At 44.3% G+C, this 26,159-nt stretch overlaps 2 protein-coding genes across 10 annotated transcripts; one reads left to right on the top strand and one right to left on the bottom strand.

Annotated features, from left to right (window-relative positions):
* Nucleotides 1-1,964: 1,964 nt before the first annotated feature.
* vcpkmt (valosin containing protein lysine (K) methyltransferase) lies at nucleotides 1,965-3,323 on the bottom strand. The gene is made up of 5 exons (XM_053845566.1): nucleotides 3,065-3,323; nucleotides 2,822-2,935; nucleotides 2,674-2,746; nucleotides 2,492-2,611; nucleotides 1,965-2,307 (listed from the first exon to the last, which is right to left on the bottom strand). The coding sequence occupies exons 1-5, from the start codon at nucleotides 3,319-3,321 to the stop codon at nucleotides 2,203-2,205; spliced, it is 669 nt and encodes a 222-aa protein (XP_053701541.1). The 5' UTR covers nucleotides 3,322-3,323; the 3' UTR covers nucleotides 1,965-2,202.
* Nucleotides 3,324-7,588: 4,265 nt separating this feature from the next.
* Nucleotides 7,589-25,389, top strand: ktn1 (kinectin 1). 9 transcript variants are annotated; one of them, XM_053845399.1, is made up of 36 exons: nucleotides 7,589-7,745; nucleotides 12,536-13,260; nucleotides 13,333-13,485; nucleotides 13,556-13,672; nucleotides 13,736-13,866; nucleotides 13,940-14,044; nucleotides 14,180-14,320; nucleotides 14,642-14,748; nucleotides 14,842-14,986; nucleotides 15,341-15,437; nucleotides 15,504-15,685; nucleotides 15,768-15,857; nucleotides 15,957-15,994; nucleotides 16,068-16,158; nucleotides 16,221-16,289; nucleotides 16,357-16,394; nucleotides 16,465-16,555; nucleotides 16,620-16,688; nucleotides 17,097-17,134; nucleotides 17,493-17,583; nucleotides 17,684-17,787; nucleotides 17,885-17,981; nucleotides 18,441-18,478; nucleotides 18,566-18,656; nucleotides 20,747-20,833; nucleotides 21,847-21,936; nucleotides 21,996-22,082; nucleotides 22,152-22,241; nucleotides 22,607-22,717; nucleotides 22,792-22,860; nucleotides 22,932-23,015; nucleotides 23,166-23,249; nucleotides 23,609-23,692; nucleotides 24,498-24,572; nucleotides 24,746-24,853; nucleotides 24,921-25,389. In XM_053845399.1, exons 2-36 carry the CDS (start codon nucleotides 12,537-12,539, stop codon nucleotides 24,948-24,950), a joined length of 3,846 nt encoding a protein of 1,281 aa, XP_053701374.1. In that variant the 5' UTR covers nucleotides 7,589-7,745; nucleotide 12,536; the 3' UTR covers nucleotides 24,951-25,389. The 9 variants fall into 9 exon arrangements, 8 of the variants coding, with proteins under 8 accessions (XP_053701374.1, XP_053701375.1, XP_053701376.1 ...); XM_053845400.1 differs by having other exon boundaries at nucleotides 13,330-13,485; nucleotides 13,559-13,672; XM_053845401.1 differs by having other exon boundaries at nucleotides 13,330-13,485; nucleotides 22,625-22,717.
* Nucleotides 25,390-26,159: the final 770 nt, after the last annotated feature.

Here is a 26,159-nt window from a genome sequence, read left to right as displayed (position 1 = left end):
TATCAATATTATACTTATATTTCATGGAATTAAAAAATGAAACCACAATATACGCTTAAGACAAATGGTCCAAAAACTAGGTGAGGAGATAACTGATGAAATGGCGAACAAAATGTAGAGAAGTCAGCAGACAACAACTTGATCCCATGGATGGAGAGAATTTTCATGGATGTATCAAACACGATACTTTATTACTCCCCAGATTAAAAGTAAACAATGTAATCACAATTAGACGTGTTGGAGAAAATGTGCGCAGCTCAATCTCAACCCCACACACATGGTTTGGAACTGTCCTGAAATTCAGACATTTTGGCAAAATGTTCACATGGAAATATGCAAAGTGTTTGGATACAAAAAACCCTTTTCTGTAAGTGTGCTATAACTTGGATATGTTGAAGGATCAAGCACCGGACATTTGACAATGGAATGACAACTGTTAATGATGGAGAAACTCACATTTAAGTTGAAAATCAAAGAAGAACTATTTTACCAGAGCTGGGAAAAATGGTTGAGATACTATTTTTTTTCATAATAATAATAATATTTTAATAGAATATGTGCATCAATAAAATAAATAATAAAATATAGATATATTTTAAGCCTCATATAGAGTAGTTTGAAGCAAACACATACCCAAATAAAAGTGTACTATTGGACAAACCTCTCCATTAGGGTTGTGTGGGGCCACATAACTGAACCTGGACCCAGGTCTTGGACTTCAGGAGTCACAGATTAACCACGATGTTTGTGAACTGTATAGACAGAGGTCGAAATTCCTGCTGTGACGCACGTCGGGACTGTTGCGTATCAAACAGGGAGCATTAGAAAAAGACGAAGTGAGATGCTGGGAGAGAGAAGAGGAAATGGCTGTAGTTGTGGTGTTCAGTTCTCTTATCTCCCCCTAAACAGAGAAGCGTTTGTGTTGCGCGCACAGAAGAAAGTGGATCTCGGTCAGAATAACCTCTGCGCACATTTTTGTGCTGCAGCTTCTGAGAGGAATGTTCTATCCAGCCATCCTCACATGGAAGAACATCTGCATCAGCTATGTGTTGGCATTCCTTCCACAGAAAGCGCCAGGCTGCAGCTGTGCGGAGGAGAGTTCCCCAAAAATCGACTTTGCTGCATCAGAGTTGAGCTCCGCCAGAGGCCTGGAGCCAAGAGACGGCGCTCCAGAAAGACTATCAGGGAGTGGCTGGAGAGGATCAAAGTGGGTTAAGTAAAAATAGAAAGTGATGGGGAGGAGGATGAATGACTGCATTTTCACATAGTGAAGTGAAAGTAGTGACAGTTTGAAGTGAACGATTGCCTCTAGAGCTCCTATATATTGTCAAAATAATAATAATAAAATAGAACCCAGCCCCTTCAAATAAGCGAAAGGAAATTAATGGATATCAAAGCCAATATTCCTCGAGTATCTTAATATTTCAACGATTTAGCTGGTGATGGCTCAAGGTTTTGTACGACGCCACCTGCTGGTGAAAGCTGGTTACCACAATGCCCTGCTGCATGCAGCAGAATCCAGTCACATGCTCGGTGATAGATGTTCTTCTACAGCAGTGAAGTCACACTTTACTGCGTCCTCAGTCGCTCCGGATAATGAGCCCATCGCTTAAATGACTTCACTTAGATTTTACATCTTATATGCCACAAAAATTGATTTGTAGCTTGACAGAGAGGGGGCATTAGATAAAACTGAGCGAGAGAGGCAATGATAATCTGCGGTTTGTGGTCCAAAATGTTTTAGTACCTTTAGTATCTGCCTTTGAAATCATTTTTGTTCCTCGTATTTTTATAGTCACTGAATCATTTGTGCAATATATTCCATGACAGAAACAAATACATGTGATATTCATTAAAAAAAAATAGAAATGTAAGGTAAAGAAATTATAAATTAAAATAAAGATTTTAAAAATTTTAAAAGGCAGAAAAAGAAGTAGTAACTTTTATATAATTTAATAGAGGTGCATTAAAAAAGATGAGTAGAAAAGTAACATATAAATTTTAAATAACACATTCACACTGGCTCAATAAAATAGGCTCCACCCACGAACACATCTTCAGACACACCAGAATCACATTTTTGGAGACAAACGTTTGACAAAAGCTTCAACTCTGTCACGTTCGTGCTGTTCAAAACGATCATCCATTGTTCTCATGACCTCAGCCCCAAATAAGGCAGCTGGCAACTGTGGTGCGAGCAGGTCAAGCCTTTCTCCTGATGTGCAGGATGTGGATGTCGGCGCTGCGAAATTCAGGGTCTTGTTTGCTGAGCGGGATCTTCTCACAACTGAAGTCCTGACGCAGAAGCTGAGAGCAACAATGAGCTGTTAACAGATGAGCATCTGAAGGTAGAACATGAGCAACAGCATGTTCAAAGACATTACGGTCATATAGATTCCATAATTTTATGGCTCATAACAATGACAACTATGATATGTTCCACACTCTGGAGTGTTTAGGAAGTTGTGATCTGGATGGAAAAGACACTCACCTCAAAGAAACGCTGCTGCACTCTGGGGTTGACTCCTTCAGTCCGCTGCTCGTAGCAGCAGATGACGCAAGTCTGAGGTCCAGACAGCCGCTTCAGGGTCTCCACCAGAGGAACAGTAGACTGAGACAGGGCACAAGGTCAGGGCTACACACCACGCATCACAGCCAGATCCACTGTTATACCTGCTCATAGTAGATGCAGTCGGCCATCAGGATGTAGTCAGGCGAGGGAAGGAAGTCAGACACGTCTTCACCCCTGCAGAAGACAGACCATCACCATCAGTCTCCTGAGTCAAGCGCCTTCTATTGTTGACAAATGAGCAACACAAACCATCGGAGCACCTTGGCAGTTATGGATCCAGTGGTGATCAGCTCCCGGTTCTCCTCGATGTTGAGCGCCAGGAGGGTCTGCAGCTCCTCCAGGTCTGTCACGGTTGTCTGGGCACTGACGGGTGAGAGAGACAACTTTTGATGACTGACAGCCATCTTGTCATGTTGTTTGTCATTTAAACGAGTCGATTTCCAACTTTACTTCACTGGGTGTAAAGTTTAAATCTGCATATAAAACCCTCACCCCAGAGACGCAGCCATCAGACCCACAGCACCGGTTCCAGCTCCCAGCTCCAGAACTCTTCTCCCTGACCACAAGTCCAAACCCGAGGACGGATCCCTAAACTGCTTACACTCTAAATATTTAGCCAGCACGATGGCAGCGTCCCACACGACACAGCCAACATCTCCCAGGTAGCACTGCTTCAGCTTCAGCACAGCGCCGTCGTTTTTCTCAATTTCTCGAATGAAATAGTCATGTGGACTAACAGCGGCCGCCATGTTCCCATACTATTTTCCGGTTTTGTCTTACAAAATAAAAGCTTCGTTGTCGTTATCTGTTGATTCCGCCCAGTCTGTTTATTCACGCTGCTCATTCTCATATTTATATTTTGCAGTGAATCTGACTCAATTCATGGGATGATGAAGTGACTGATTTTGGTTTTATGTTTTATTTTGAAAAATGTATTTTCCTTCAACAATTTTGTATTATCAACTGTTATTTGTAATGTAATGTTATGTAATTTGTAATGTTACAACAATAATTCTTTATTTTCTTTCTATGTTGTGTTTTTGCTATTGAAGCACACAAACAATTTAGTCAATGTAATTAATTTTATTGACTGACCAGAAGTTTTACACCAAAATAATACCCTGGTGATTGACTGAAACTCAAAATGTTTATTGTCAGTATTTTTTTTTCTCCGAACCTCTAATTTTAAACAAAAAAGGAAAAACGTACTACGTTCAAACTAATTTTCCTTTTGTCGCTAGGAATGCTGGGATATGTAGTCCACTGGGAAATTCAACCATCAATTTGTTTAACTATAATTAAAGCAAAATATGTGCGTAATTACTATTACTAAATTAAAGTCTTAAATTCCTGTAACACCGGAAATCATAGGCTGATAGCTGTAAATACATCCACTTATTATGATGGAACGATACACGCATTAGAAACACTATGAAATCAAACACCAGCATAAAAAAAACAATATTAAAGCAATCATGAAAATCAAAAATAAAAGTAAAGAAAACTGTAATCAGACAGAGAAATTAAGTCTGAAATTAAGTTTCAGTTTCATGGATTAACTCAAATCAAGCTGCACTTTGGTCAGAGCTCCTCTGCAGACTGACTCCGCACCAAAAAGTCTAGATTCTTCCAGCCATAGAGAAGTATATTTTACTGGGCTGCAAGCCTCTGTCTCTGGTCTTCCCTGCAAACTGTTTTTTTTTTACTCCTACATTCCTCACCAGGGAGTCGCTTTCACTGTGAGAGGAAATTCTTCACGGTGGAGAAAGGTCTGGAGTACATTCAGCAGCTGTGCGCTCCAGAATTTGGCCCTTTTCACATGCAGGGAATATAACGGTGGTGAATGAAACCACCACAGTTATATTCCCTGCATGTTTAATCTCATGATGTGTGCAGACAGTGCTGCTGAAATACTTCAGAGACCTTTAAATTAACCTTTATATTGTACTGCGCCTTCTGTCCACTAGAGAGTGCTGCATACGCATATCTCATCCCACAGCTTTCCACTCTCCTCCAGGCTTGGCTGCCCCCCACCATCCATGCACGCGCCACTGCCTCCACAAGCTCTTGGATGCCGTCTCCATGTTAGACACGCTGATGTCGCTAGCTGACCCTGGGGGACTCTAGTCCTAAAGCAAGTCGTCTCAGGGGCCTCCTCTCTTGCTGACCTCACCCTCAGCTGTCTCAAAGCATCTCTCCATTGGCACGTGCTGACTGGCCGTCCTCTTTTCGTGCCACCCAGCTTGTACTCAGATGACCCCGGTTACGTAATCGAGCACTTGTGTGAGGTGGTGTACAGAGCTGCACAAGGTTCTATCTGAATAATGCATGACACATTGCAAGTTCTTTTGTCTACACACACTGAAAGTTTTCCGACAAGTCCGGTCGGTGACCTTTGTGTGGATTGGCGATCGTGTGATGAGGATCAGCAGCTCCAGTATGTTCTCAGCAGGAGACGTGTGACATGCTCAATCCGAGCAGGGAACTAGAGTCTGTGTGATGAGGAGGAAAGGAACCAGGGAACAGACATCTCCCTTGTCCTCGCCTTATGTGTGAACTGAAAAGTTTCCTTTGGCTGCTCCTTCATGCATTTCAAAGTATGATCCGCAAAACACTCTCACCTCCAGACTTGGACTCCTCAAGAATTGTCTTCTTCTTTTTTTGTGCTCAAGTTAAACACGTTTGGTGCAGCAACAGCTTCATTCATCTCAGCATCCACCCATCTCAAGCAGGCGGCGCTGTGTCAGATCTGGGCTCAGATGGGCTGGTGATGCTATAGTAAAATCTATAAATGTATTTGAGACCATAATGAAAACCATAAAAAGGAAAAATATGTGTTACATTATGATACATATTTGTTGAATATAATGAGGATAATTATAAAATACGGTCCAAAATATTGCTTACTGTTATAAAGGAAAATATAAATACAGAAATATTCCTCATTTTTAAATGACAATTTTCTTTGACTGGTAATTTTAAAAAGCATCGGGTGGAAATCAAATTTGAAGAAATTGTAAATATTGAAATATAGAATAAAATCAAAATATTTATGTAACTGAAATTTATGTCCTTCAGTTTCCTTAAGTCCTCAACCTTCATCTTTTCCATCATACTCCCTAGTTACTTCATGTCCTTCTTCACCAGGTCCACAAACCCCATGGGTCCTCTTCTTCCATCTCCATTCCATTCCATCTCCAGCATGCACCCTGTCTCTCCTGTCTACATGTCCCAACCATCAGGCTACAAACTTCTCACGACTTCTCCCTTTTTCTGATCTTGCCTGTAAGTACTGCCACCACCAAACCAGACAAATCAGATTCCTTCTCATTGTCAACAGAACCATGTTCATCATCATCCAGCATTTCCTTTGTTCTGACGGTGTTTCTCTGTCTCACCTAAAGGCGTTCACTCTTTTCACCACTCACTGTCTGGCTCTACGCCAGTCCCTGGAGTCTTTGTACCTAAATGTGTAGGTCCAGCACATGGAGGTGCAGCACACTCGAGAGGCTGAGAGTGTATTGTATACACACACACACTGACTCAAGGGGGCACTGAGGAGAGGCACGATGGCACTACAGGCAACATTTTGAGAGCCCATTTCTATGGTAATATTGCTGACTTATAACATAATATTCCTGGAACATGTGATTAAAAAAATAAGCCAGTAAAAACTGGACGTGTGGGACAACTTAATATGGAATACAAATTATTTAAATGTCAACAAACTATAAACTCATGTGAGAAGAGCTTTAAGAAATGGAAATATCATTGTTAAAATGTTATAATAATGTTGAATAAAAACAGTAAACTGCTGCACAGTAGTTGTGCCTTATATAAGCGAAATATTTCCATTTAAATACAGAAAAATATATTGCATTTTGTTTATATTCTGTCTTTGATGTCTGCAAGCAGAAGGATTGCCTTCACTTCCTCCCAGTGTAATCCAGGAAGAGAAGACCATTGCATCCAATATCAGTCAGCAGCTTTCCATACGCTTCATAACCTCTAATTCAAAACATGCTCTGTTGTATTTATGAGACATTCTTGGCCTGATTTCATAGTTTCTAGAAGTTTTTTTTTTCCCTTCAGTTCAATAGCTGCTCAGGGTTGGACATGATGGGACCCGTTCCGAGGTGGAAGAGTATCTTGGCAGCTTGTTCACCCATGAGGGAATGATGGAGTGTGAATCGACAGATGTCCTCCATGGTTGTTTTTATCATATGATATTAGTATTTTAGTATGATTGTAAATATTTAAAAAACTTTTTTTTTCAACTCCGACAACTGACCGAGGATCTAATAAACCTAAGGAATGAGAAGACTTCTATTCAAGTAAATATTTAATAATAATTATTATAATAATGAAAGTTTATTTATATACCACTTTTAGAAGCTGAACTCTTTGCAAAGTAGAGCAAAAGTTTGGAGGATATTACATAAACGCAAGCATATCAAAAGTGTTTTTTTTTTGTATTTTGCCTGTATTCTGGAGTATCTCTTCAAAGGCTAATAATAATAATAATAATAATAATAATAATAATAATAATAACAATAATAATAATAATAGTAATATCGCCATGCTGCCATGGTTCCGACCAAACCCTCAGGGGCCAGCCAGCGATTATAAGGAGCATATGAAACTGATTTGACGCACAGGTCAGAGTCAGTGTTTTTGTCGTCGCTTGTGGACGCATTTGACCGTCACCTGTGGATGCTGCTTAGATTGAGTGGTTCAGCAGGTTTATTAAGGTTGAGTCATTGGAGTACAAACCGCTATGTTTGCACTAGATTTCTATGTGATAATGGTAATTTTGTTAATAGTTAAATTTTTATTCAACTGCTAAATTCGTGAAAGTATTTTACTTCATGACCACTCCCTCTTGGCCTCGATGGAGTACAAGATTCAAAGCAGGGTATGTCTCAAAAAGGCGGGGCTAAACGGATTAGCGTGTTAGTGTGTAGAGCAGTGGCGCCGCTCGGTGTTCTCTGCATATCAAAACGAGCCATCCCGAGCAGCCGGATCCAGACCCGCCCCCATGAACCTGAAGCAGCGGACAGAGTGACGGGCTGCAGCGCAGTCAGACAGCCGGGTAGAAGCCACGCTGGGAAGTCAGGGGACTGCGTGAGTCAACGCACAACACCGCTGCTGAAACGCCGACACGAAGCTCCACGTAAGTTTCTGCTCTTTAAACACGTGCGCGGTCGCCGGTTGAAGTGGTTAGCCTGGTTAGCTTCCCTACCAGGCCTGGGAACGGCCTCCGGGGTTGAAGCGGAAGACTCAAGCGGCACGCCGGGTCCGGGATTTCACTTGGGGGAGGTTGGGCCACCGGGCCGGACGCGGCCTGCTCGCACTCATACCCACGCCCTCTTAAGTGCCGAGTGGTCCTGAAAGATAAGTGCAGCCATAGGTGCGGGTTGACTGGTTACTTAATGCCACCCGCCGCGCTGCTAATAAGTGGCTTGGCCGGCTAGTGAGTTAGCTTCATGCTAGCCTGCTGTCACCCACTTTCCAGGCAGGATCCAACTACTTGTAGTGATGCGAAGGAGTCACCTTCCAACATTCCGAAGCCAACACTACTGGACAACTGTATGACTTCTGCGTACTCCGTGGAGCTCCCGTGCTAATACATTTGGACCGGTTCCTGTCTATAATCAGACTAGGAAGACACGCAGCCATTACGTGTCACGGTTCAGCCCGATGGTTACACATGACGACACATGCTGGGACACTTGGTCCTCTGCCGGAAAGTTTCGGATCAAATGTCTTCTATTACAAGTCACGTTTCAATGTGAAATTCTCCTCAACTATGCGCAACTTTATTTACATGCCAAATATGTTCAAAGAAAATCCTCCTTAATTGTTATTGTATATAACAGTTTGATATAATTTTGATATAATTGTAATCCATGATTAACGTATCAACTACCACTCATAATACATTATAATGTTTATTGGTGATTTCTGTATTTTTTTCCCAGTCCATTAATTTTGAAATTACCTTTATCAGAAACCAGTTTACATTTTTTAAGTCACTTCCTAGATATATGGGAAAATGTTTTGGGAGATGCAAATTGTTAATTTGTGTCATGGTGCGTTCCATTTTCCTCTGAAGTAGGTGCTGGGAATGACAGTCGAGTTAGATGCATTCCAATTACCAAAGGCAGAAAACAAGATGTCAACAACCACAAAAGCTATTGTGGCCCTTTCCTGGTTGAAATACGAGAAACTCCTGGTGATAAATGTGCGGTTCTTTTGCAAATACTAAACCGTGGCGTCATATTGAATTGTTACAAAAGGTAAGGTTCCTGTTTGCACTTGTGGGGGACGCCACCTTGGTTTGCCTACTGCAGGGTGGTGAGGATCATCTGACCTTCTGACCAAATCTGACCATTCCTGTCAAAATTTCTGGCTTATAACTTGCAAATTCCCAGTTCTGAATACAACTGGAACACACCAGACCTGTTGGTCACAGACATTTCGAGATCAGTGACCTATAAACTGATCTACAAATGTTACACACAGTAGTAGAGACTTTACTGCTTTACTACCCTACATTGATACCTGCATGGGAGACTTGTTTGTCAGTCAACTATTGAATTCTTGATCTTTGTGGTGTTCTGGAAATCTGGAAGTGTTACTGTGAGGAGTAACAGAAATGTGGTTGCTTCAGATGAGCTGTGCCGTAAGACCAAGCTCCCCACTTTCACAGCGATATTTGCTATGAGTATTAACGTTTGAGTGTGAACGTTTGCTGTCACTGGCATGTGGTAGCAGGTGGTAGGATCTCAAGTGGCCTGGGATTTTCTTAGAATCTCATGACCAGATTGTGAGTAAGGCTGTAGGGTAGGCTCAAAATACAGTGGACTCCTAACAGCACTCATTTTGATGACTCATCAGAAAACAATTTAGAATTAAATCATTAGGTGTGATTACCTCTAAGAAGCATTGGAGATTGTGTTCTGCCCTCATGTCACTTCAGGTTGACTGACTTCCTTATCATTTGTTAATCTTCTTCCCCATTGCGATGCTACACTGCACTTTGCTACTTTCCATAGATGCTTCTCTACTAGTTTGAGATTGCTCTAAATTGTGGTGTGAAGGAGTCATTTGTCAACTCTGGCACTTCTGAGAAAAGGAAACAAACCGTCACCAGGTAGTGAGCCATGGAGGCAGTTCTTTTTATAACTAATAGGCCATTTGCATGTTGAGTGTTTGCTGATTTGTCATCAGGCAGTAATGCATTGGCACCACAAGGAGTGGCCAGTCATAATCGGAGATGTACTGGCACTTTAGTTTGAATTGAGTGATTTGCAGTTGTAGAAAACACTTCAGCAATGAGTGGTGAACTCCTGTCTGAGTGATGGGGAATAGGACCAACCACGCTAGCTGCTATGAGACGGGCTGCTACACCTGAAAGCTCATATGAATTGTAACACTGCACCATAACTCTTATGCTACTCCCATGCCAAAAAAGTCCATAAAGGATCCTTGGGAAGGCATTGAACCTGACCTCCTTCCTAACCTTCTGCTGCCAGCTACTGCTACACATGTCCATGAGCACATCACAACAGACCTTCCTTCCTCAGTACATGCCCTCTCCTGAACCACTTTTCTCAACTCTCTCCTTTTCTAGTCCGTCCTTCATGTCTTGAGTATATGGTGCAGCTCTCACTAGAAGCGCTGAGCTCTTCCCGACCACAGAAGAGCAGTTGTTGTTCTTCATGAGCTGTTTGTGGTTAAGTTGTCGAGCCTAATAGTTGTCAAGAGCTCCATTCTTGCCAAACGAAGAAGCTCGGCCCGCCAAGTGGTGAGATTCCGGGGAGCCAACAGCCCGAGAGGGCTTTGTCCTCGGGGTTCATTGCAATAGAGAACTCGCTGCACCAAAAGAACTGGACACGTTTGACATTGTCAGTGAGACTATATTACCACGATGTTGTTATAGGCAATCATTGATGATTGATAATAATATTTAAACTGTCTTACACATTTGTGTGATATTGACACCGCTGTTGAATTTGGTTTCGTCTTGTTCCTTGTGACTCGATCTTCTAGATGTTTTGACTAACGATAAATATTCTTGATGAGCACAGGGGGTCACTGCAGTGTCTGGACCAGGACTCTGGCCTTCTTTTATTGCATGAAATACCTGGCGTTGGACCTCAAAAACAAGGAGTGGGCTTGTATTAGCCTTATGAAGTTGGGTGCACTTCCCTTCTCAAACCCGAGTTTTGAATCTTGGTCTTTAAATCTGCACCCAAGATTTTTGTTGTTATATCAGTCATCAAGTGCATTCCTGACATTGTTGCATTCAGGTCAGAAGCAAGTGCTCATGAGTTTAGAACAGTGGAATGTTGAGAAACCACTTTCATTCGGTCAGTTGATATTGTAATCTTGTCTTGACTTTTGTTTGTCTCAAGGTTGTTGCTGTGTGACTAATAAAACCTTTGAGCTGTAGGAGGGGGAGGTGACCAGATCCTGAAAGCTATGATAGAAAGTGAAAGTAAACCTGTGTTTCGTTTCCCTCCGAACTATGTCAGTGCAATTGATTCCTTCTACTATTGTGTGTACTATTGCTCTGCTGTACTGCCCTATACCTGACTCTCAGCGATGCTAGTTGGCTACTGAAATATACTTGGTGTTACTGCAATTCTCTCCCAAGTCTGAGCCTAAAGCAGAATTTCCTCTCCATATTTTATTTCTCCCTCAGGCAGTTAATTATTTACCTCTTATTACCTAAACTGTGTGCAGAAGCCAACGTCTTGAATCACTTTGCATCTTTAACGCTACAAACGATTGCGATGCTACTAAGCCACTTTTGATCAAACAATGCCCAGGTTTGCTGAGAGCGAGCCGCAGACGAGGAATGTATGTTTTCCTCGCACAGGCGCCGCACCACCACGCCCCTGGAATGAAAGTCAACTGATGTGTAAAACAAACTTTCGCAGTCAAGTGTGAGAACTTCAAACTGAAACGTGACCCTGCCTATCCAGAGCTCTGATGACCCACATGTGCCAACTTATGAAGTTGAAATGAATGAGCTCTTGGACTGCAATGACAGACCGTTCTGTGGGGAATGAAACCGTCAACTTGACACTCTGGGTTTAAGCCACAGGAAGTTCTGCCGTGGAGGTTATTCTTAAATGCGTTATCGTGTGTAATCTGCTTAATCCAACTTGCTGAACTAGTCTATGACGGTGAGCTGCACGCCGCTGCACTCCTAGGTCGAAGTCGGGGTCACACACACCATTGGCCCTTCAGTTCTGTCTGGTCTGAGCAGCCGACTGACTGACCACTAATAATCTGCGATTAAAGACTTAGTTGTTGTTGTGAGTCAGTTGGCACCCTAACTACGCAGACACTAGAAATTCTGCAGCTGTTAGATATGATCAGCCTCATTACAAGATTACTGGAGCAGACACACTGCAGCATTATGAATCTGACTCTGTCTTTTTGTTATTACACCCATCAAATCAAGTCTCGTCCAGGTGACTGAACTGTAAATGGAAACCTGCTAGTCAGACATTGGTGAAATTGCAGCTGCAGACATCCGAGTATATTTTTGCTTCGTGCAAATCCGTCTCAGATGGAGTCACTACTGTCCTCAGGCGACCTCGATGAGACGGTGATCCTGGTCGGGACTGATCTGATTCATTTTAGATGATGATTTATTGACCGCTCCAGAGCCAAGCTCGTGTGAACACAGCAAGGGCAGGTTCCTGGACTTGTCTAATTGGATCAGATCACTCATGGTAAGCAGAGCCATTGAAAGGCCTCGGCATTATACATTCACCAACATCATCATCATTCCTTCATATCTCTCAGGCTTGTGTCACTGAGGAATGTGATTCAAGCATTGTCATGCTATGTTGTGTGTTCGTGCTTATTGTTGATTAAACTACCATGTAGGACAGAAAAGAATGTTGCCTCAACCAATGAAAATAAAAACATGTTCTCCTGCAGAATGGCGGACATCTATGACTCTCAGTACCTCCTCATCCTGGCCCCTTCCCTGGTCATCGCCCTCATGTTCCTCTTCTTCTGGCTCTTCATGAAGGAAACCTCCTACGATGAGGTTTTGGCTAAACAAAAGCGGGATCTGAAACTGCCCCCTACGAAGCCGGACGCTCGTAAGAAGACTGAGAAGAAGAAAAGTAAGAAAAAGGAGGCCGCGAATGTCGGTGGAGGCGGAGGCACCGCCGGAGAGTCAGAAGAAGACCAGCGGGAGTATGAGGCCACCAATGGGAATAACGGCTCCTCTCTGGAGATGAACGAGGAACCAGTCGTGGCAGTAGCACCAACTACTCCTGCTCCACCTGCTCCTGCAACATATGAGGCTCCACCTTCTCTTCCTACTGCAGTGGAGCCCCCTGCTGGTCTGAGAGAGAGAAAGAAGAAAGAGAAAAAGGCTGCCAAGGCTGCCGCCACTGTTGTCGCTGCTCCCCCGGCTGCTGCTCCTGCCTCCACCCCAACAGCTGCTGTGCCTCCACCCGAGGAGCCGAAGGTGAATGGCTCTAAGATAGTCAGCCACAAAACGGTGGAACCGAAAGCTGCGACCAAACAGTCCAGTCCACCTTCTCCCAAAGTGGAGGTCCAAGTCCAGGCACCCCCCCCTGTGACCCAGGTCCAGACGCCCCCACCCACCTCTGGAAAGAAAGAGAAGAAGAAGAAACAGAAAACAGGACCAGGTATTTTTGTTTGAACAAACGTGTATCGAAAATATTGTTGAAACCTTCTGCCTCATCATTGCTCTTCAGCAGAGGAACCACAGCCAGAGGTGAAAGCGGTGCCGACCCCTCCACCAGTGAAGAAGGAAGCTCCCATTGTGGCTGAAACCAAAGTGGTGGATGGAACACCCCCTGTTGCTACTACGGGAAAGAAGAGGAACACTAAGAAGCAGAAGACAGAGCCAGGTACAGACCAGGCATACAAGAGTTTCAACTCAATGATCACTGGAATTAAATGGACTTTCTATACCTCCAGCAGAGGAAACAAACGTTGTGATCGACTCAACTGCTTCTACTAACCATCAGACACCCACTAATGACGTGGCTCCAGTCAAACCCAACAGCAAGAAGCAGAAGAACGTGACCAACAAAGGTGAGATAAAGATATTCATGAATATTTGTTAGAGAAGCTCACCCAAGGTCCTGCCTGTGACAGAGAACTCAGGGCTCAAGCTGAAGGAGCTCCTCTCTGGTCTCTCTGGCCTCCCTCTGTCTGACGCCGAGGCTGTCAGTGTCATTGCACTCCTCCGTGAGAAGCGTCCCAGCGCTCTTGACGCCTGGCAAAAAGTAAGTCTTGCTGTAAATTATCCCATGCTGCTGTGAAGTTGTCTTCTTGATTTATGTCCTCTCTGGGGACCAGTCTACCGCCAGGCCTGATCCAGCTGCCCAGGAGAGAGAGCGGCTGCTGACCACCTTGCAAGAGGAGGCCTCCATCGCCAAGGACAAAGTCAAGCAACTCAGTCAGGTACCTTTCCTCACATGGACAATCTCAGTTAGTTTGTTCGTTAAAGTTATGAAATTAGTCTAGAAGGTATTGTTTCTTCATTGGTAGTTTAGTCTATCTGTGGGTTAACCAGCATTTCATTATTGCTCATCTCAGGAGCTCCAGGTGGAGAAGCAGAAGACCGGCAGGGCAGAGTCCATGATGAGGGAGCAGCGCGCAGCCTTGGAAAAGGAACTCGGTGGAATGCAGGCCAAAGCTCAGAGCAGCTACCAGGAACTACAGGGCATGCAGATCAAGGTATGTAAGGTCTTGGTCAAAATAAATATGCTCGTAATACTTCCTAAAAATACTTTAATGTTCACAAATTAAATCATTTAGTGTCCACCAGAAGGCTCCTTGCTACTGAACTGTTGGGAGTCACTGTAAGGAGGAGTGAATCACGTTATTACAGAGATTATCTCTCAACATTAAGTCTAATGGTTGTAATAAGCCACTTGGACTCATATTTTCCAACTGAACGCTTCGTTTCTGTGGACGATGTCAGTCTCGTCCCTCACCTGCATGACAACTCAGCACATGTCATCGGTTAGTCAAACTGAATCAGAATTTCTTGTTTAGTTCCAGAAGGTGAGGGAGCAGCTGGATAGCCAGATAAACCGACTGCAGCAGGAGAACGGGATCCTGAGAGATGCCGTCAGTGCAGCCACCACCCAGATGGAGAGCAAGTGAGTGCAGTCTTATCCTAGTCATCATCCACTGCTTCCTCGACTTCTACTATCTGAGCTACCATTGCTGACTCACGTGTTGTTGCATGAAAGAAATTCAGCAGAGCTGAACAAGCTGCGCTCAGAGTACGCTGGGTTGATGAAAGAGCTGTCAGACAATAACAGCAAACTGCAGCAGGAGGAGCACCAGAGGAAGTCGCTGGAGGTCGGCTACAAGCAGAACGTGTCGCAGCTGGAGGTACGACCGTCCACATGCACCTTTTGTTTGTTTAGCTTCAGTTTCCTCGGCTAAGGAAGAAACTCGCTGACCAAAACAGACTTCATCAGGGTGTGGGTGTTTGCTGGGAAATGGGAGGTGTAGCGGAGACGTCCTGGGTGTGGGGATCAGAGGTGGGGAGATCTTGGCTTTAGAAGTTGGAATGTTTGAGGCTGTGTTGAGGACAAACACCCCCTTCCTGTCAAGAATGCAGTATGTTTAACAAAAGTAGTTCCCATTGTCCAACAATCAAATGAAGTCATTCAAATTGACAAAAGGAGTCAAGAGTTTGTTTCACTCATTAAAAGTCATGTTTAAATGTTTCCTCCTTTGCAGGCTCAACTCCAGGACACCAAGCGCAGCTGGGAGGATCTGCAGAACTACTGCCACAGTGTCAACACAGAAAGGGAGAAACTGAAGGCTTCCAAACAAGGTGATTAACTCAGGATCTCCACTTTCACAGGATGTTGAACTGTGGCTTACTTTCATTCTTCTGCAGATCTTCACAATCAGATGATGGCTATGGAAACGGAGATGAACAACAAGAACAAGGAGCTGCAGACCCTCCACAACAACCTGACGGAGAACATGGTGTCCAAGGAGAGACTGGAGCAGAAAGTGATGGAGCTGCTGGAGGCGCAGCACAGCATGCCTGATGACTGTCTGCACACCAGAGCACAGGTGCGACCCCTTCCTGCCCCACCTGTTGGTCGCATAAGCACATTCAATAATACACGTGAATCATATTTACACTCTTTTATAGGAGCTCATGAACGAAAACAAAAACCTACAAGTCCAGAAGGAGACTCTCCAGGTCCAGAACGAGAGCCTCCAGGCTCAGCTCTCCTCACAGGTAACTGGGTCATTTTCCGCATTTAGGGACGATTAAACATCCAGCAGCTGGCCGGCCAAGAGGATATAGGCTAATGAGATCTTGTCCTCTGCCATGCAGGCCACTCACGTCTCCCATATTGAGGAGCTACAGAAGCTGTAAGAGAAACCAGCCTGACTTAAGTACTGACACCACTTGAATGTGATCAGTAACAATGTGTGTGGTGACCAGGTTGGCTGATAAGGAGCTGCAGAGGAAGAGTCTGGAGGATTCTCTCAATGCTGAAAGGAGCAGCGCAGCCAGTCGAGAAACTAACATGCAGGTCAGACAGCTAAAACCACAAAAGCCAGAGACCGTGGCAGTCACTCCAACCCTTATGTTCAGGCCTTACACAACGAGAACCTGTCGCTGAAAATGGAGATTCAGAATCTGCAGGCTCAGATGTCTGAACAGGTCAGCATTTACACTCTACTCACGTCCGCCTTGGTCCCTCTTACTGACACGTTTATGTTTCACCTAGAAGGCCTCCCAATTGGCTCTGGACCAGATCCAGAAGAGGTGAGTGGAGAGCTGTGAAGATTCTGTCACCCTTGATGATGTAATCCGAACCTTGTTCCTGCCCCACCAGCGTCCAGGAGAGGGAGGAGAACATGAAGACTGTGGAGGGCTTATTGGAGAAGGGGCTGATCGAAGTGGCCAACAAGGAGGAGGAGCTGAAGGTTCACTTAATTAAGATCCTGGTCGCTGGTTCAACACTGACTCTGTGCTCTGCTGTGGATCCAGACTGTCAGGGACGAGAACGAGGTGCTGAAACAACAGGTGGAAACACTGAACAGACGAGCAGCAGAACAGGTTCATATTTGTATTGCTCTTTTCAAACGCTCGTTTTAACTAAGTATATTTAATGTCCCCTTTTTGGCAGATCATTTAATGAAACTTTTTAATATCAGAGAATATGTCCATAAACTAGGTGAGACTAGAAGGATGGATCCTCTTGATGCATTAAATATAGAGAAGTTCAAGAACAAACAGTAGTATAACAGTTATGCTCATGATATGATAATCATAGGAGAGCGTATTATAAGATTTCTTCCCTAAAGAATCTCATCCAAAGAATAATTGATTTCCAGAAAAGAAGAAAAAATGTGAATGACACTGGCAAAGTAAAGTTTTATCATCTGAACTAAGAGGGCAGGGACAGGATATGAAATTATTCATCTTTCCTTTTCATCTTCATCCAAGTATTTCCTTTCATTTCAGGTGACGTCGGAGTCAGTTGTTGCAGAATTGCAGAGCAAGTAAGACTCTTGTGTTTCTATCTCTACGTGTTTCCATCTCTTCTGTGGCCCACACACCCAAAGCGGCTTTAGCATCCATATTTATGCTCTCAGCAGAATGAGAACAAACTGGAATCCCGACTTTTAATGATGGTGATTACATTGACAGCTAAATTATGATGACTGAAAACACTCGCTGTGAATTTGGCTTTTGTTTAGCAAAGAAATTCTAATCAAGTGTCCTTTGAGCTCAAGATGTTTTATGTCACATAATGGATGGTGTCTGTAGCTTCTCAGCTTGACACAGCTCAAGTAATGGCTCTAAATCATCTCCCATCTTTTTATCTTGAACAATAATGGTGAACCCTTTTTTCTCCAGGGTCCAGGAGAGTGAGGTGAAGTTGAAATCGATGGAGGAAAGTCTGCAGGTGGCGCAAGAGAGCTGCTCTGCCAAAGAGAAGGCTGCAGAGGTGATCTATTGCTCACGTCTTAATGGAGAAGCTGTCGTTGACTGTCTCCTGAGCTCAGAGCGGCCTAGTTTAACTCCCTCCCGTCCTTTTTGTCTTGCAGCTCGCGCAGAAGCAGCTGGTCGCCCTGCAGGCTGAGATGGAGCAGGTCCGACAGAAAGAGGCGGCTCAGGAGCAGATGATTTCTGTGGCCGAACTCCAGGATCAGTGAGTCACACACACACACACACACACACACACACACACACACCTGAACATGGGCGGATATTTAGCCCTCAAATTTAAACGGATGTTGCGTCACCAGGCTAGCAGGGAAGAACCAGCAGATCCAGGTCCTGCAGGAGGAGCTTGGAACAAAGACAGCAGAGCTGAACCAGAAGTTGGAGCAACTCGAGCAGCAGGTGAGGGAGAGGACAGTCTTGTATATTGACATCATTCAGCTCATCAATGAACTTTTCCTTCTGTGGTTGGTTTATGTGACCACTTCACTTGCACCTCGGACACTTAAGAGTCATCATTTTCAAACTCATAAGTACTGCCACTGATGTCGTAAAACTTAGTAAAAAATGTAGCTATGCAATTTCTTCCTTATAAAATACCTTCATAATATAATATAAAGATAAAATATAAAATATATTTAATATATAATATAAAATATTTTCATTTCTCTTTTTTCCAAGGATCCAAGGTCAAACTGGTCTCTCATTGACTGCTTTCATTGTCCAGGCAGAGTGTTCTCTAGATGTGTTCAATGTCATTGACACCCACCATTAGCTGCAGCTATGCTAGCCTTAGCCTCTGCAAAACGGCTTCAGTAAGCTGCATGTTTGGCTTATCATATCTGCTTTGCTATATTTCAGTCCCACACTGCCGAGCAGAGCCCTGAGCTTCTTGCGACGTGAGTAATGTTGTCATTCCTCTCGTACTGTTCCGCTGCTTTACATGAATGATTGAGGATAACCATCAGAAGTCATCTGTTCACCAGATTGTTGGAAAAGGAGAAGCTGGTTTCAGATCTGCAGAGTGATCTGGACGGGCTGAGGGACTCACTGGAGCTGCAGAGAAAGAAGAACAATGTAGGTTTCTATCCCGGATGGACTTCACCGTTACGTAAATGTGTCGGCCCACGTACGCTGGGATGAGTGCCGGCCACAACACATGCACTCGCTGTTGCTTGTTTTCACCTCACGTCCCGTATAAGCAGTTGCTGTTTTCCCTTCCACTGTCATGAGTCTATTTTGATTTGGATTGTTGGTGCTGAATATTGCATAACTGTGCTCCCAGCCTCCTCCTGTTCTGTTTGCCTTCGGCCATGACCATTCTCTGCGAGCTTGTCTGTGCTTGCGGGTGATTCAGAAATTCATGTCATTATCTTTGGGCATTCCCTTTGACCAGAACTTCCCCTTCATAGATTTTTCTCCAGAAATGTCTTGCCCAAAAAGGGCTCAATATGACACTTAACCAAGGGTGAAATTGGTCGATAAGCTCATGTATTTTATGGGAAGAGCGTTTGAGCTGGTGTGTCCTTTGTGTAGTACCACACCTGCTTCGTCATCTTTCATGGCTGGTCTTGTTTGCATTTCCCGTTGTATTAAATGAGCAACCTTTGATAGAATTGCTGTGTTAAGTTTGTGGTTTGGTAGCCTCACATTGAGCCACTTCTTTTTTGAAGAGCTTCTTCCTCTGTCTTGTTGGTTATTTGATGCTGTAAAACCAACCAATCTGTCGCGGCCTCATGGCGAGTGTGCGCTTCATATGTCAAGCCAAGAAGGCCTTTTCCTGCTCACTGAGTCATTTCTGACTGGTCACATTACCCCACATCTATTGAGTGAAAATCCCATTGCATGTTGGGTCGTCACTTCAGGGTAAAATTGTGGAACTCTCTTGTTCGGCCACAGGTAGTTACAGAAAGCTGGCACCAAGCTGAGAAGCTGCTAGTCTAATATGAAGCTGTCAGGTGGAACTCTGTTGGAAAGACTTTGAAGACTTCCTTGGAACATTGTCAAGTTTGAACCAGTTCGGTTTAAAATGTTGCAGGTCTCGAGAAGATGGTGTCAGGAACTGTGTTGTCAAATCCTTTAGCGTCTGAAACTCGCAAGTGCTTCTTGAAAAGCTGTCAGCACCTCAATAAAAGAGGATGTGCCATGCCACTCAAGCTGTTGGCGATTTCTGCTGCTGCCAGCTGAAGGTTGCTGTTTTGAGAGTAGTCGCCCCCCTCCGTAGGGGTTTGGAGTCGAGTGCCACAACAACATGGATCTCGCTTGTGGGAATCATCCCTTTCCAAAGCGCACTGACTCACCAAGGCTATCGTGGGTCGTGTCTTGGTCCTAAAGAATGTCCATTTGAATGGTCCCTCAGGCAAAGATGGATGTGAGAACCATCTGTGGAGTGGCCGTTGATGATATCATTCCACTGGAAGTCCTCCTTGATGTAGCTGTTTGTCCCGCTGTCTTGTTGTCTTTGAGGTCATTGTACCCCGTGCTAGAAGATTGGGTGATCCCCTAACTTGCCTGCACACAATGCTTTGTGGAACTTCATGACCCTTGCCAAGGCTTGAAAGCTCTCCTTCGTGGGACGATATGTGGTTTATCTTGTGGAATTGCATTGCTCTGTTTTGCAACTTTCAACACAGTTTTCAGAGTTTACAGAGTGATGCTTCTTTTTTTAAGCAATGTAGCCGATTGTAAGCTGTAATCCCCTCTTCATACCACCTCTGGTGCCTAACCAAGTATCAGGGAAGAGGAAATCAAATGCAGTTCAGCCAGAAGTACTCGACTGTGCATGCAGATGCCAGCGTTGGTGGCAGTGGTCTGTGTTGGTTTTGAGTTCAGCGTTTGTTTCTTCACAGAGAAAGGAGCAAGCTAGGGCCATTATCAAACTATAAAGTTCAAAATGAGGATGTATGTGAATCTGGTAGAAATTAGCTGGCAGAGTTCTCAGCTCTCTGAGTGCTTCAGCCCTATTTGATGGTGAGTGCTCTGTTCTGTTAGTCGACCGCCCCCCTACAATCATCCATGTTTGGTGTTGTGTGTTTCTGTTGAAGTCAAGTAAGGTTAAAACAAAAAGCAGTGTTGGCATTTTCAAGCTTAAGAGGGGTCCACCACCCTATGCATTTCCCCTGAGGTTCAACTGAACGTAGTATCTCTCTGGACCCTGACCAAAACAGGAGCTTCGGGAGAAAAACTGGATTGCAATGGAAGCTCTGTCCACCACCGAGTCCATGCTTCAAGGAAAACTCAGCAAAGCCGTCAAGGTTCGCCATCCCACCTCCGTCTGCTTCATTCCAGTTACAATCTGACACATTCGGCTGAAAGCCTGTTGTTCTCGCTGTCATTTATCGTTCATCCTTAACAGAGCTGCATACTCATTTGCTCCCTGCCTGGCACTGTGTGTTGCTCAGCTTCAATTCTCAATTGGCTGTTATCCGCTCACTACTTCAGCTGTAAAGGGGACAAGTGTGTATCGTTTTTGGAGTTAAGGTTTCCGTCGCTTATGATGAGAATATTGGATTGTTTGAGGGTAAGAATTTACACAGGCTAATTCAATATACACACTGTCCGCTAACCTTTGATTCCAAAGCTTTGCTTCTGCGATTGTCAGAATTGCCTGGACTGGCGTTTGGAAATGAGTGTGCAGCGATAGCTGGTAGCGACAGCGCTAGTCACCGTGAGACATTCATGATTGTCTGTGTCCTGTCTCGTCTTGCATGTTTCCTTCCATTCTGCTTGTGGCAGCTTTGTTTTCTCTCACGTTTTAATTTCATGTGTATATTTGATGCTGATGACCCAGGGTTCTTTGTTTGGCCGTGTCCTTGAAAATAATCAGGGCTGCTTTAGAGCCGCCAGATGTCAACCTATAATCTACAAATGAATACTGTTATTGCTTGTAGATACACCCAGTACATGCCTGTCTTGTAGGTAGGAGTCCTTTCTAACGTCTTTATTTTATAGCTGAAAGACTAGTCAAGTCAGATTCTTGTGACAGTTTCTTTTCCACTGTTTGAAATTACATGTTTGTATCAAGTTGATCATTTACAAGGTATTCAGTGTAGCCATTAGCACGTTGTTGCCATGTGATTTAAAACCATGAATTACACAGTGTGCCTTTGGCTTAAAACAAATCCTCTCCCCTTCTGAATCTCTGGTACCGGCACGGGTGTTCGTCTGTGGTTCCCCTGAGGTTGATGAGCGCCACCCACCGACCACTAAATCACAGGTTTTCATCATCAGGTTTTGACTCCTTTATCTCTTCCTTCCCTTCTCTCAGGAGAACCAGTCTGCAGTGGCGTCATCTGAGGCCGAGTGTCGGGATGTCTTGCACAGACTCCTGCCTCACGTGCCCCTGCCCAGCGAGCAGGTATGTGTCCCCTGTTGGAATCCCTTCATCAGTCCCGCTCAACTGCCGTGTCTCCTCAGGACCATCAGCAATGGCTCCACAGTTTTGAGAGGGCGGCTGCCGAGAGTCTGGCCACACCACCCGCTCCTGCATCAAGGGATTCAGAGGTTGGTGGCCAGAATGTGCAGGGGGGACCAGTCTGTCCAGTAGCTCTGAACGCATTTCCTTCTCCTCAGGAACTGACTGAGAAGCTGAGAGAGGCAGAGGAGACGCAAAGAATCCTGCAGAAGGACTGTGAAACGTACAAGCGGGTTTTAGGAGAGACGGTGAGACGTCTGCTGGAACTCTTAACTGAAAGAGGGAGAGTTTCTAGGAGGCAGACCTGAGCAGCAGAACATTCTTAGACATGTCGTTCGTTTTACAGATTAGAAATCCCATCAGATCCAGAGCAGTGTTACTTAGTCTCAAGCGTCAGGTTTGTGAGCACCAGGTGATGCAGAGAGGAAGAGGAGGAGGCAGTGAAGAGGAGAAGAGGTAACAGGACAGATGAAGCAGGGCTGAGATTTTACTCACCAGGTTTGCTTGGATTATTGTATCTTAAATCTGGTTTTCATAACACATTTGTCCTCATAATCTGACACATATTATTTAAAAATATATATTTATTTACAATAGAAATATGCAAATCTAGCTTCAGTTGCGTCCACAGGAGGGAATCCTGCAGCGGCTCCAGAATAGTGTGGAGCAGGAGGAGTCTCGCTGGAGGGCGAAGGTGGAGAGCTCGCAGGAGGAAGTCAGGGAGGTGCGTGTTCACAGCATCCTGGATGCTTCTATGGTGTCTGACATTCGTCATGTAACGGGTGGTGTTGTGTGCAGATGAGCCAGAAAGTGTCGGCGCTGGAGCAGGAGGTCGAGAGACTAACCGAAGGAGCGGAGTTGGAAAATGTTGGTATTGGAGAAACGCTCCAAAGCACTTGTCTGAGCGTGTGTTTTTCTAACTTTGGCATGTTGTGTAGCTGAGGAGAGAGAAGCAGCACCTGGAGTGTGAGCTGGAGAGAGCAGAGCGTGAGAGCGCCACCTATGTGACAGAGGTCCGAGAGGTGAGCATGGGCAGCCTTTTAAGTCATCAGTGTGAAGAGCTTGTATCACTGTTAGACTGGCCCCGGTTTTAGTAGTTTTGAAAATCCCTCTGCTACAAGGCCAGTGTTCTGGTCAGAGCTTTTAAACGGTCGTCTCAAACTCGATTTCAGCTGAAAGATCTGCTGACTGAGTTGCGGACCAGACTTGATGGCTCTTATACGGAAGCCATCAGGCAGAATGAGGAGCTGAACTTGGTAAGAGCGACTCGCGCCCTCATAGCTAGCTTCCTCTTCTGTCTCTGGCCACTCTACTGCCCTGTGAAGGGCCTCCACGTGTTCCTGAACTAACGCTTCCTCGGCTGTCCTCGCTCTCACACTGGTGCTTGTTTTCACCTGGTGTTGCCGCTCAAACATGTGACCCCTCTTCACAGCAACTATGCGCTTGTGTCTTTCTGGGCGTTTCACTGATGCAGCCGCAATTCTCCCACTTGTTCCTGGAGCTCAGTTAAATTAGGAAAGTGTCTGGTCTGTGAGAGACCTTGGAAAACCAAGACGCACCAGCAGCTCTGTCAGTTTGCGCCTTCATCCCTGATAACTGTGCCTTTCTCTTGCAGCTCAAGTCTCAGCTCACACGGACTCTGTCCAAACTGGAGGCTGAAGAGAGCGAGAGACAAAGCGTCGCTGGAGACTTGTATAAGGTGAGGACCTCATAAGAGACTTGCATGATTTTTTTTGTTTGTTTATTTATTAAAAACTGGTGGTGGAACTTTAAGGAGATTTACAATATCATTGATTGATTAAAACAACAAAAATGCCATTTAATTTAATTTGATTTAATATTATAAAATTGAAATTCTTGTACAAATATTTTCAAGACATTAAAAGAGATTTAGTTTAAATGAAGTGATATAAAAACTGTAATATAGCCACTATGGTGATTTATTGTGCTGTTGTCAAACTGATGCAAAATAAACAATATTTTGTTGTTTAAATGTATGTATGGCGCCATCATTTGATTCACTAATGTACCAAATTCATTCAAATTGAAAATGTGGCTTCTTGTGGCAAATATTCTTATACCATTAAACTGCGATTAAGTGAGATTAATTAAATACATTAACTTTTTTAGTCGAATCCCACTCCTAGTAAAAACATTGTGGGTGACAGTGGTTTGGTTGTTTACTTGTCATGTGTATTTTGCGCCACCTGATGGCGCCATTCGGCCGCGTGCGCACACGTGTGTGACTCCGACATAGACGAAAATAATATTGACTGCCGCAAGTGATGAATGAACTGTGGTTGCCTCAAAAATACTTCACGTGAAAACCAAATAACATACAGGGGTTGGACAAAATAATGGAAACACCTTAAAGCAAAAAAAGCTGTAAGGTGTTTCCATTATTTTGTCCAACCCCTGTATGTTATTGCTGACAGCCTGTTGGTCACATGACTCGTCCTTGAATGGAGTAACAGCTTTACTAAGACCTGATTTTTGTGGTCTAGGCCCAGCAGTCTTTGGACCTGATCCAGGGAGAGCTCTCCAAAGTGGCGGACCACCCGGAGGACCTGATTGAAAATGTGAGCGTGTGAAGTAATGCTGAACATGTTGAAGCGTTCAGTCCACTGCCACTCTAGTTCACATTTGCAGCTAGTATCAGGAGCTTTAGCAGGACTGCGCCCCTTAAAGTTTAACTGCCGTGTGGCACGTGATTCTCTGGTCTCCGTTCTAACCGAGCGCTGGTGTCCGACAGGAGCAAATGGACCAGAAGGAGAAGATGACTGCAGGACTGAACCAGACAGTCCGGGAACTGCAGCAGCTGCTACAAGGAGTCAGCCAGCAGCTCACCAAGACCCAACAGGTAGGCGTCACCGGCGCCCCCTTCTTCCTGACTTCAGCTGGTCATCTTGTGGTTTCCGTCCCCGCAGGAGGTCGACAAGGATCTGCCAAAGGTATAGTGAGCAGCAGAGACCCAAACGCAGCAACGCACCGCACGGTCCCACACTCCTGACTGTTCACTCCAGACACTTTCCCACGGCTGCTTCACCTCGGTTTCATTTCGTCTCCTGCCTTCTTTTGCCCAACCTTGGAGTCGTCCTTCGTCATGTGATTCAAACTACCGGCCCAACTAACGCCGGGTCACTAGTGGATCTGTCCCTCAAAGCTGCAACAGCGTGTTATATTTTAACGTTAGGACCTGCTGAGATCCTCGTCCACCTCCTTCCTCACTCTGGCTCTGTTGGATCGGCTTTGAAAAAAGTGGCGTCTGAGACGGTTTTTAATTCCACATGAGCTGCTCCAGGTTATCAGTTACGCTTAATTTGTGGCTAAGTTGATTAACACTGAAGATTTTGTTCTTTTTGTAACAGGTGATGTTAATAAAAGGGATGCTTAATACGTCTGACGTGTCTGTGTCTTCATTTATCACCATGGGGCGCTACTGAACATCTTGTTTTTAATCTCAAGATTCTAACTTCACTTCAAGTTCTTTTGACTTACCCCTTTCTTCCCTTCACTTATGAGTTTTTTTTTTCTTTTAAGACGGAAATAATTTTCACAGTTTTGTTTACTTATTGTCTAATAGGGATATTTCGACCTCCTGTGTAGTTCTGAGTTGCTCTACCTTATATCCTCCGACCTATGCCTTTGTTCTCCCTTTTTTATTTTTTTTTTTAACTCTCTTGCCCTTTATATGTTGAATGTTTAGATTCATTTTTGTCCTCTGATTTCTCTTTCTTTGATTTTAGTTTTCTGGATTAATATGAATCATTTTCCTTAGGTTGATAAGGAGTTCAGTCCTGTGGGCAGCAGCTGAAATAAAGAGGCCCAGCCATTTGCTTTTGCATCAACTTTCTTCACAACCATCATGCGCGAAGATGAGGCTCTGATCAGTCCATTATTGACTTTATCCGTCTATCTGGCCATGGTGACTCCACTGCTTAAACTTCTCACAAGTTTTTATGATGCAAAAGAAGTTCCTGGAGAACTTGTCGGTTCGTGACCTGGGTGTTTTTTGTTTTAAAACCCACGTCATTTGAGTGTCAGGAATGGGCCTCTGTAGAATCTTAATGTTTATTTACACATCTCTGGGCTTATGTAAAAAAAAAGTTGCTTCTAAGATGGCGACCATTTGCTTTTAGTCATCTAAACTGCATGTTTATGGTCAG

This window comes from Synchiropus splendidus, chromosome 16, assembly GCF_027744825.2.
Source record: "Synchiropus splendidus isolate RoL2022-P1 chromosome 16, RoL_Sspl_1.0, whole genome shotgun sequence".
NCBI classification, from domain to species: Eukaryota; Metazoa; Chordata; class Actinopteri; order Syngnathiformes; family Callionymidae; genus Synchiropus; species Synchiropus splendidus.
The sequence above is the reverse complement of the archived record's forward strand: the minus strand, read 5'-3'. Positions and strand labels throughout refer to the sequence as shown.